The sequence below is a fragment of the Pseudochaenichthys georgianus genome, chromosome 4 (genome assembly GCF_902827115.2).
Source record: "Pseudochaenichthys georgianus chromosome 4, fPseGeo1.2, whole genome shotgun sequence".
NCBI classification, from domain to species: Eukaryota; Metazoa; Chordata; class Actinopteri; order Perciformes; family Channichthyidae; genus Pseudochaenichthys; species Pseudochaenichthys georgianus.
Window position 1 is genome coordinate 40,915,484 of NC_047506.1, and position 11,782 is coordinate 40,927,265.

At 41.8% G+C, this 11,782-nt stretch overlaps 1 protein-coding gene across 1 annotated transcript; it reads left to right on the top strand.

The window, feature by feature from the left end:
• The first annotated feature begins 3,363 nt into the window (after positions 1-3,363).
• Positions 3,364-8,159, top strand: LOC117445323 (glutamine synthetase-like). Its single transcript, XM_034080895.2, has 7 exons — positions 3,364-3,482; positions 3,871-4,051; positions 4,147-4,308; positions 4,393-4,539; positions 4,628-4,755; positions 5,977-6,176; positions 6,255-8,159. The coding sequence occupies exons 2-7, from the start codon at positions 3,886-3,888 to the stop codon at positions 6,571-6,573; spliced, it is 1,122 nt and encodes a 373-aa protein (XP_033936786.1). The 5' UTR covers positions 3,364-3,482; positions 3,871-3,885; the 3' UTR covers positions 6,574-8,159.
• The last annotated feature ends 3,623 nt before the right edge of the window (positions 8,160-11,782 follow it).

Genomic DNA, 11,782 nt, shown 5'->3' on the forward strand with positions numbered 1-11,782 from the left:
GGAGATAGTGTCTCTATCTTCACTTTTGCTGTAACAATTTAAATGTCCCCTCTGGGAATAAAGGTATTCTGATATTCTGAAGTATTTCAATGTCAAATCAACGGTATGTTTCAGCACTGGCTGTATGACTGAATGTGTATCAAATCTGACATGAATGTTTCAAATCCACAAAATGTCTGACCACGTGCCATGTCTGATGGAGAAGGAAATCCAATACATGTCTGCCTTCTGTGATCTTTGTGAAGATCCCTGTGTTTTAAAAATAATACACTACACAAAATCGCAAAAATATTACTCTTTATTTCTAATGCACATGTTATGCAAGAAGTGAAGCACACAGCACGTTACCATAATGCACTGAATGCTCAATATTAAAATACACAATCAAATATTGTGTATCTCTTTTTATGAAATTATTGTGAAATGTGATTTATTCTTGATAGAGAAAGTGTATATCTTCACAAAACTTTATTGATCAGTCTCTTCCAAACATATCACTGTGAAAATTCAATAGAAATAAAAAGAGGAATTTGTCTGAAAACGAAATTATTCCAACTTATAACAGGTAACAGGGTATATTAGAAGATGAAAAACAAAACCCACTTGAAAATATTAGTAACATTTAGTTAAAAACCATAAGATCAAAATGGAAAACATATAATGATTCAAATGAAATGGAAATAATAAAACATAATGTATAAAACCAAAGTAAAAAAAAGAAAAATGCTAACCTCAAATGCAATATAGTCAAATAAGTGTGTGAATATTCATGTTGTAGCACCTTAAAAATGTTCAAAACAGACACATATGTTACACATCTGAACAATGTGACACGCACATTATTTTGTTGTTATGGTCGTTCTAAAGTTAACTTTGCGGTTCTTTTGCCTGGTTTTGCTTCTCTCATTGGTTGATCTGTGTCTCATGTCATTTTGAGCCTCTTTGAGGTTGTTGTGTGTCTGTAGTTTGCTGTCTGATGTTGTAGTCATTTCCTGTCGAGTTGTTTTTTGTCTCTTTAGTCATTTTGTGTCTATTTGAGGTTGTTGTGTCTCTTTGTAGTTTACTTTTTCTCATTTATGTCATTTTGATGTTTTGTCTCTTTCAAGTTGTTGTAGTATGTGTCTCTTTTTTGTCTTTTTAGTTTTTTGTATTCATTTATTTTTGTCACTGAGGTTCTGAACCGGTTCTCGGTACCCAACCCTATATATATGTGATATACGTTGTATATGTTCACTAACTTTGACAACGCTGCTAAATATGTTTTTTTTTACGAGTGAAAAATGTGTACTTATTTTAATATATTAAAATGTGCTTACCTCTTTATTGTATATGGTATTCATATTTGGACATAATGATAAGCTTCATTTAATTATATTGTTGATACTTTACTATACTGATATTTACATTATTTATGTGTATTCATGTTTATCCTTGTGAACTCTTACCTGCCCTGTATATTATTCCTGTTGCTAATAAAACACCTGGATTTCCCCACAGGGATCAATAGAGGTTTATCTAATCTTATCACATGTATTTGTCTGTACTTTGGTACTCATTGTCCTGGCAAATTGTGTGTGAACACCGAAAGGACAGCATGTTTTGTATTCAATATTGTGCAAGCTCTTCCTAAATTCTGGGAATTGCTTTGGTTATAGGTATCACATTTAGTCGCTAGAGGGCGCCCCGCATGTTTACACCTACACCGAAGCCCGCCTTAACCTGCCATCAGGCCCTGGGGCTGATGGGTTTTGTAGGCCCCCTATTTAAACAACAAATCAAAGTCATGTATAGCCTCAGCAGGCTCTGTGATCGCACTTCTCCACTCTGCTCTACGCGCGCCTGGTCCTCTCCTCCAGATGAGTGACGTATCAGGCCTCCCTCATGTATTTGTCCGGTTGCCGTTGGCTCCCCTCCACGTAGCAAGTCCTCGTCGTCCTCTCCATCTCCTCCAACGGATAATGTCTCTCCTGTCTGTTTTTCCTCTCCCGCTACTCCAGCTACTCCATCGCTATCAGAACCAGGCGGCCTACTTGGCCCCGAGGCCCCGCGGCCGGCACCGCTGCCGCTCGTTACAGAAATCATCTGTCCTTCCTCCTCATCATGGCCTACAGGTTTAAAATAACCTGTAAGCTTCGGCATGTTTTGTAATAGCTGCTGGTCTCGAAACTCCTTTTCCCTCAACAATTTCCTTTTCCGAGCGCCACTCTCAAACTTTTTCTTCTCCGACATTTTCTCCTAAACAACCTTCATATGTCACTCAATCACTCGCAATTTGAATAAGTCACATGTGAAATATTTTCCATTCTGATTGGCTGTTAAGTGGTGCCCACGGACTGTTACGGAGTCATCTCTGGAATCCATCGATCTGATTGATTAGCGGAGCAAATGATCAAAATAGTACGGAGGGAAGATATTTTCGTTTGGATTACTGGTTTGGGGGAAGCTCACGAGTGTGTGTGTGTGTGTGTGTGTGTGTGTGTGTGTGTGTGTGTGTGTGTGTGTGTGTGTGTGTGTGTGTGTGTGTGTGTGTGTGTGTGTGTGTGTGTGTGTGTGTGTGTGTGTGTGTGTGTGTGTGTGTGTGTGTGTGTGTTTTTGCGTTTGTGTGTATTGTGTTTGTTTCCCGGGAAACACAACTGTTGATATGCCTGCAGTAACGTCAAGTTACTCCGTTCTCCGCTTGTAATTATGCCGTTACAAGCTTCAAAACTGTATTTATCATCTGAATGTGTTTAATAGTTTATTATTTAATAATAATAAGTTTAATATTCTGAAAGCCAAGACTTTGTTTTTTTAAATCAGATGAAAACAAACTGTAACGGACCCTGCCGTGTTATCTATGATTACTATACGCCTTACATTCATAATTTCTGTGGAGGGAGGGGAAGCGGCACTGCGGAAGAGCAGAGTGGCGAGGGAGAGCTGTCTTCTTCCCTTTACGAGCTTCAAACATATATTTATCGTGTGATTTTGGAAATAAAAGTTTCATATTCTGAAAGCCAAGACTTTGTTTATTTAAAATGTAAAAAAAAACATCCGAAAAAAAAAAATGGCTCATGATAGGCCCCCGATCTCCGTAGGCCCCCGGGCTTCAGCCCAGGTCAGCCCGTGCATTAAGGCGGCCCTGAGTGTAAAGTGTCTCTTTCTCTCTGAGTTTCACATCTTAAACTGTTTGATTTAATCTCTGATAGAGTGGGCTTCATCATGCTTCAAACGTGTCGATGAACGGTCATCAGAAGTTAAAGCTCCTTCGCGGGGATCCTTTGTTGTTGAGTGAATGGAGTCTCCGTGCTGCATCCTCTCACCACGAGCTGATCACGTGGTCCGTCAGCCAATCAGAGGCGGGGGAAATGCTCTCAGCGCTATAAAGCAGCGTGGAACAGTGAGCGAGGTAGGCAGGAATGAAAAACAATAGAGACCTTCTCAAAGACCACGCATCCACAGGCTCGGATCGTCTTCTCATATTTTCCTACACTTAACCCAAGGTAAGGGCTCCAGATGTCTCCTGATTCACTCTAGTGCTGCTGGTTTATGGCGAGGATCATTGTTTTCACGCTGCCGAATCTTTCGCTTTGTTTCTACCCGTTATGTCATGTTACGATGTTGACGGAAATCCTTCATGCTGTGTAGTGTAGGTTTGTGTTTATGCTGAATAGTCTCTCATATGAGCATTGGTACATTTACAAATAGAGGAATATACGATCAGACTCCTAGTGAATAGGGCATAATTATAATTCCTTGTCAGTGACATTCTGTTGTACAATTTCTGGTTAAAAGGGCCTTTTCCATGACATCCTCCTGGTTGTACATGTTGTACTCCGTGATAGTGGCTCCCCTGTGTTAGGCTTATGCTCTGTTCTCTTTACTCTGTAGGATTTGTTCAAGAAAATGGCCACCTCAACAAGTTCAAAATTGAGCAAAGATGTAAAGCAGCATTACATGGACCTCCCTCAAGGGGACAAGGTCCAAGCAATGTACATATGGATTGATGGCTCTGGAGAGGGACTAAGATGCAAGACCAGAACTTTGGATTCGGAACCCAAGACCATAGAGGGTAAGCTCAAGCATCCAATATAATCAACAGAACCCGTAACAAAACATATTCAGACTTGATATACTGATTTAATTTAATTTTTTTTATTTAATTAGAACTTCCAGAGTGGAACTTTGATGGCTCCAGCACTTACCAGTCAGAGGGCTCCAACAGCGACATGTTCCTGATCCCCGCCGCCATGTTCAGGGACCCGTTCAGGAGAGACCCCAACAAGCTGGTGCTCTGCGAGGTGCTCAAGTACAACCGCAAGCCGGCAGGTGAGCAGATCAGAAGGAGCCTGGGTGTTGTAGTTCAAGCTTCCCTGTGTTTGTGCTTAGCCTAAATCGTTGTTTTTCCAACAGAGACCAATCTGCGTAATACCTGTAAACAGATCATGAGCATGGTGGATAACAACCACCCATGGTTCGGTATGGAGCAGGAGTACACTCTCCTGGGCACCGACGGACATCCCTTCGGTTGGCCCTCCAACGGCTTCCCAGGTCCCCAAGGTGAGTTCTGAGTCTCGAGTTTGTCTCGTTGTTTATTTAAATATAATAACTTGGTGATTCTTAATTGTGTTTCCTTCCACCTGATTAGGGCCTTATTACTGTGGAGTGGGAGCAGATAAGGCATACGGGAGAGACGTGGTGGAGGCGCACTACAGAGCCTGCCTGTACGCTGGGGTCGACATCTGTGGCACCAACGCTGAAGTCATGCCAGCTCAGGTAATAACTTGTCTTGTTGTTTATCAGTTTGCCACTTTTAAGGCGAGACACCCCAGGTGAATAGGGTGATTTTTTTTTTTTAACTTAAAGGTATCAGCTAGAAATTTCTCCAGTTAATTACTTACAATAAGGCAATTGTTTTTTGTATTACAAGTTTTCTGAAATAGCATGTTTAAATATGCAAATTATTCATTATCTCATTAAATATGCACATATTTTAACACATTTCAGGAATCGAAATCTGAACTTTGGATAAAGCCAGATTCAAAATTCTCTTTTAATTTTGTAGTCATATTAGTATCTAAGGCTTTTACATAAGGGATATTGGATATCTCTTTTTATCACTCCATAAATATCAATTTTCGCCATGTTTTTAGGTATACAATGTTGTATAATTCAGGCTATGAATGATATATGAACAAACCCTTCTGTAAAAGCCTTCATAATATTGATAGGAATATAACTGGAAAGTTTGGTGTCTCTACGTGCTACTGAAGTTGACATTTCCAACTCGGAGTAGGAGAGAAAACTCATTTTGAGAAAACGACCTTTAAAGATTGCAGTGAGGCGCTAGCTAAACCCTCCTGTTCTCTGGATGACAGCTTGCGCATCGACGCACTCCGTGAAGGTATTTCATGTTCGGGGTCATTTATTTTTGTATAACCTTGCTTCGTGCAAGTGACAATTGTTGTCATCTTCTCTGTGAACTTTTTTTTCGCCGTTCTTTTGCGATTTCAATTTCTAGCGGAAAGCTAACCAGGAAGTGTTTTAGCACACCGCGTGACGCATCTGAACGAATCACGTTGTCAGAAATTGACACCAGCCAATGAGATTTCGTTTCTTGGTTTAAGACCCCTTTGTGCTTTCACGATTGGTTGCTGATACAAAGGAAATGACCATATTTGGATCCGATGAGATTGTGCAGGAGAGACACAGCTTTCCAACGATACCTCTGTTGACATGGTGCACACAGCGGTCGCGGTACTTTATGTTACGTTAGAATGCTAACTTTTGGTGAATTTAGGAGAAATCTACAGACGCAAATAGACAAACTATAGTAAAATAAACACTTAAATGTGTATTTTGTATGTTTTCCTTCCAAAAGCCTGAAAGAAAACATGTTATAGCTCAAAATTGACCAGTACTTGAAAGATGTTTTTACCTGCCGTGTCTCGCCTTAAACTAGCATCATTCATTAAGTTTGTCTTCGTTGTGTTCCAGTGGGAGTTCCAGGTTGGACCAACTGAAGGTATCAACATGGGGGACCATCTATGGGTCGCTCGCTTCATCCTCCACAGAGTGTGTGAGGACTTCGGGGTGGTGGTCTCCTTTGACCCCAAACCAATCACAGGGAACTGGAATGGTGCTGGCTGCCACACCAACTTTAGCACAAAGGAGATGCGCGAGGATGGCGGACTAAAGTAAGTATTTGGTTTTATAATTAATAACTGGTGAGAATTTTTTTAGTTTTGAGCGCGTTTCTAATTCTTTTTTTACAGAATCATTGAGGAGTCGATCGACATGTTGGCGAAGAGACACCAGTATCACATCCGTGCCTACGACCCCAAAGGAGGGCTGGACAACGCCAGGCGCCTCACCGGACGCCACGAAACCTCCAGCATTGATGAGTTCTCGGCAGGCGTGGCCAACCGCGGTGCCAGCATCCGCATCCCCCGCGCCGTGGGGCAGGACAAGAAGGGCTACTTCGAGGACCGCCGTCCGTCAGCCAACTGCGACCCGTACATCGTCACTGAGGCTCTGGTGCGCACGTGTCTACTCAAAGAAGAGGGAGAGGAGCCCAGAGATTACAAAAAATGAACAATGTCAATACCAGTACTGTATTTAGCCATGTCTTTTCAAGGCTTTACAGATTGATCTTTACCGCTTTTTACACAACGGATGAAATAATTATAGAGGAATTGTTTGTGCATACAGTTGTATGCAACCTCTAGAACACTGCCAACACATTTAGTCATGGCAGCTAATACCGTGTATAGAATTACATTATTGTAATGTGTTAAATTGTACTAATGAAAACCTGTTGAAGTGCAGCAGGTTTTGCTGAATATCTTAGGCTGCGGCCCCACGAGGACGAATTCGGTCGTTTGCGTTACTGTTTAGTATCATATAGACCGTTCGGCCACACGAGGACGACCGAATATGGCACTAAATGACTGAGGAAACGACAACGGGTCCCAAGGTGGATAGAAATGCATACGCCACTCTCTGGGGGGTCAAACAGCTCCGTGTGTGCGCCCTATACGGACATTTTCAGATCACTGATAGTGATTGCGCAATAGCCCCGCCTCTCCCCACCTCTTCTGCTCACCTCCGCTTACCCCGCGCCAGTGCTGAAGTGTTTCGCCACCAACAACAACGGATCACAGAGTTGCTATCGTGCTCCGGACGCTATTGACCATGCTACAGTTGTTTGTGCAACATCTACAGCAATAATGATGAGGCAATAGCCCCGCCTCTCCCCACCTCTGCTGCTCACCCCCACGTCAAAGTAAACTGCACCCTGAATTCAGATTATTTATCTTTCTCTCGCGAGTGAAGTCTAATCTGACAGGACGGAGACACGCAGCTCTGCTCACCTGAAGCTCCTCCCTCTGCAGCAAAACACACACTTCAAGTCTGATCATCACCCTTAGCTATTTTAATTACCTCTCAAACTCCCTAAACTAGTTATAAATATGTTTATTTTTTACTGTCAGCCGGGTCACTCATTACTGGATCAGCTGCTGCATGAGACAGACACTGGCGCTGTCCGAAGAGAGGGAGGAAAAAGAGAGGCTCCGTGTATTTTATCATTATATTATATAGAGTCGTTATTCATTTGTTTTAAAGCTCAATAAATAACAAAGAAGACCTTTGACCGGCACTTTTATAATTTTGTCCGGAAGATTTAAACTTTAATACACGCTGACTGGCGAAAAACTCTGCCCGGTTCCCTCGGCCCCCACCGCGGAGAATAAACAGAAGGACAACCATGACAACCTTCTTCTTCGCTGCTTTTGTGGAGGAAGTTACAGCGCCACCTACAGGCTCCTGCATATGTACTGCAGCTTCTCCAGCGGTTGGAGCTAAACGGAGCGGTCTCGTGTGGGCAGACACTATCCGGATAATTATTGCGTGTGGACGGAAGCCGTTTGCGATTGCGTTTGCGTTAATCCTATGCGTTTAGCCATTTTCGTCCTCGTGGGGCCGCAGCCTTACTCTAACCCAAAGGATCCCAAAGGCATTTGAATGTTTGAGCAGTCTTACCGGCCTCTGTCGCAACGTTGGTTTCCTCTTGTTGTCGTTAGAAGAGGTCCATATGTAATCTACTTTTTATGTTTTTGATAATGCTGTGTGTTTTCACTTGCAAATGTCAAAAAATAAACTAACATTTGTAGCTCTGACTCACGTGTCTGCGTCATGTAAGCTCTGTTGCGAATCTCTGAAATGTGACCGGCGTTAAGGGATAATGAGCTGTAACCCTTGACAAACTGTGGTTAATTAAGACTCGGGTACATCCACATCCTACTACTTATCCAAGAGCTTAACCCACAAAGTGTGGCCTTCAATAGAAAGTTACGTTAAAAGAGTTTTGACACATTTTATTTACCAAAGGTAGTGAAAACATGCAGTGAAGATGGGCTCAGTACTCTTTGCTGGCTTTTCTAGGTGAAAGGTCTTTCCCTTTTTATATATACACACGATCTTCTCTAACATCTGGATTGTTTTTAAATGTACTATCTTTTTATCCCCACACAAATTCTGTTGCAAGTCTGTTCATCCTGGGAGAGGGGTCCTCCTCTTCCTTCCCCGAGGTTTCTCCTGTATTTTCCCCGTCAATTGGGGGATTTCAACGGAGTTGATGCTGTGAAGATCTAAGGACAGATGTCATATGCTGCACACACTGTAAAGCCCCCTGAGGAAAATGTGTAATTGTTTACATTATGCTATATGAAAAATGTTTTTTTCCACTTACTAAATGATTACGCAAAGTTGATAATTCATAAAAAGGGACATGCGTTCTGTACTGAATCATATACTCTAAAACTTGTCACAATGTCGTTTCGGAATAATACTGTCCGGATCTCCATTACATGTTGGAACGAGACGAACTGCGTGTCACCATTATTTTTCGCTTCGCTAACGTTGCAAGATGGAGCTATTGGTCTGGCGGAGGTCTGCGCTCTAAGAATGCCCTGGGGGTTTTGTTCTACCTTAAAGTCTGATTCAGTGTTGTTCCAGCGTCCGGTTGAACTTGATTCATGGCTTTAACACGTCATATCAAAGTGGATTTGATTACAGTGAAGGCACAGCCTGTGCTCGGTGTGGTGAGTCATCACGCCAAGGGTTCTTATTGCCAAAATCATAACGGGATTTCTGTGGCTTTTCTGCTTTAATCAGAAAGAAAGACAAAAGGGAGGACATGCAGCATAGGGTTCTTTCCATTAAGAAACAAAAAGCTTCTGGATTGTAAACTTGTTTTCTTCTGCTTCTCATTTCGCAAATGTTCCTTCCCTCCAGGCACTAACGGTTTCCATTTAGTCCATGCTAGCGTGCGTGACAATTGATTTGCAAAGATTACAAACCTGTTTGAGTTTAGTAATTCGTCAGAGTAAAGTTGTTCTTGCTTTAAATACTTATAATGCTGCATTGTTTCTATGAAAGTAGGTGCAAGAGCAAAGTTTATAATGCACCAAAATGAACAAATATATACATTTTCACTTAATAAATGTGTGTCTGAGTGATCTATTCTTATCATTTAGGCTTTGAGCCTAAATTGAACAGGAATCAGCGTGAGTGTTGGAGAGTCTATTTCAGTGTGAGGCCATGAACTGGGTGTCAGTGAGGACAGTGTGGTGAGGGGCTATGCAGTCAAAGTCGTGTCTCACGCTCGGTCCTCCACAGCCATATTGTTTCTGGTGTCCTTGAGTGAGACCTTGCACCTCTTCTCACTAACCCAACTTTTAGAAAATCATGTTTATTTTTTTACACAAAAAGAACCTTTCATTACAGTAAATCTACAAACCTGTTGAGCCCTGAGCCTGTTTTTCAGGTCTCAGGCTCGAAAATGACATTCCCAGAACAAATGACCATATCTTCCCTTCTAAAAGGGTTACATTAATAATCTTTTTCTCAAAGCAAGGTTACATCTGTGAGTTGGATGTAGAAGTGTCAGAATCAATATAGATGTTTTTTATTTTAAAGTAAATTCAGATTGAACACAGTAAAAAAAATGTAAATTATTGTGTCCGTCCAAAAATATAAAATTACTTATAGTGAAAACCACCCTTGAATGATGGGATGGTAGACTAAAAGCTTTAGGAATACAAACTACAACATATAAGTACCCTGTATCAAGATTGATGCAAAACAAGTGAAGTTTGACCTTTTAGAGAGATTTAGCACAAAAAAACACTTCTGGGGTAATTTGGGTGGATTTTCCATATCTCTGGCCCCCCTTGGTCGATTTTGATGATTGACATCTCTTTCTAACCGTCAGAGCCAATGGAATCGAGGGGAACTCCCACATACACACACACACATTACCAAATAAAGAGTGAGAGTGACGCATAGCCAAAACCGGAAGCTGCTATAACTCTGGTGACTTTTCTCGTTTTAATGCCATTGAACAAGTCTTTTGATCAGACTGACAGCTACGGTGAGACGATCTCCCGTAAAAGCTCCGTAAAGGTACGTGTTGTGATGTCTGTGTTTGCTTCCCCTGTCGCGAGTCCGGATCACTCAGTGATGATACTATACCTAAATAATCAGTGGAACCTCAGCTTTAATCGGATATCTTGTATGTGCAGCTACGATAAGTAATAAGGGTACTTTTATCTTGAGTTATGTGCCAATGTCCGTTAGCATTTTTCGCTCAAGGGTCATTTAGACGCTTCTTATGAGACTTGAGTTTTGTTATTGTTTGTATCGTCAGTTAGCTGAGATTATTCCCGTTAATCTGGTATAACACATTAATAGGTTCTTAAATATTAAGATGCCCTGAGACACAGTGTCGTGAGGGGGACCTTGGGGTTTAACAGGTTGTTAAGCCTGAAGTCTGATGTACAGCAGGACTCACACAGACCGCATACATAATGATTTTCCCGTTTCATAAATATCATGTGTGATAACAAAGGGGATTCATATAAAAAGTATTAAGGTAAACAATCAAATCTTTATTGCCCCAGAGTTAATTTCATGTCTGATTTACTTTAACTGTACAAATGATTCCATTACCGAGATCATACTGTGCTATACCCTATTAAAGTGTAACACAAACCTGGGGCAGAACAGGTGCTGCCAAGCTTAGCTTACCTTTCCCCTTTATTCGGTGAGTGAATTAGGTGTAGGGGTGTCTGTTGTAGGAAATGAAATGAATGTCCCCTGTTCGGCTTCTCATGGAGCAATTCAGATTGAACTCAAATCTGTCTGGACTCTGATCAGGTTAGGGTTAGAGTGGCAGAGAGAGCAGTAATATGTGTGGATAAAGTACTTCTCTTTCTGCTATTCTACATTTATTTGCTTTTGCATTAAGAATATACTACAAGATTGAATTGTTCTTCTAAGCTGATCTATAACCCTGTATCGCAGCACGTGAAGTGGCATTTGCTCGCAGCGACGCATTTGACTGCAGTCTGAGAACACACCAAATTCAATTTGCCTCGGAATTCATTCAGAAGGATGTCCAAATCAAATTGCATGGGCCTCTTTAAATCATGTCCACATGCTCACTCTGAAAATGTCCCTGCATTTAAATACAACTTGCAAAGAGACAGTTCAGGGGCATATATTTGAATACTTGAAAATGTATTTATATCCTTTAGTTAAGTGAAAGTACTGGTGACCATGTGGCAATTCACTAGCACCGCCAACCCCCCCCCCCCCCCCGTTGGTTATTTACTAGCGGTGGAAGTGGGCCGGTCGGACATATCACTAGTACCCCCCCCCCGCTGACAATTTACTAGCGGTACTGAAGTGGGCCGGTCGATATTCCCGGGCTGGTTTTTAGTCCCAGTCCGCCCCTGCT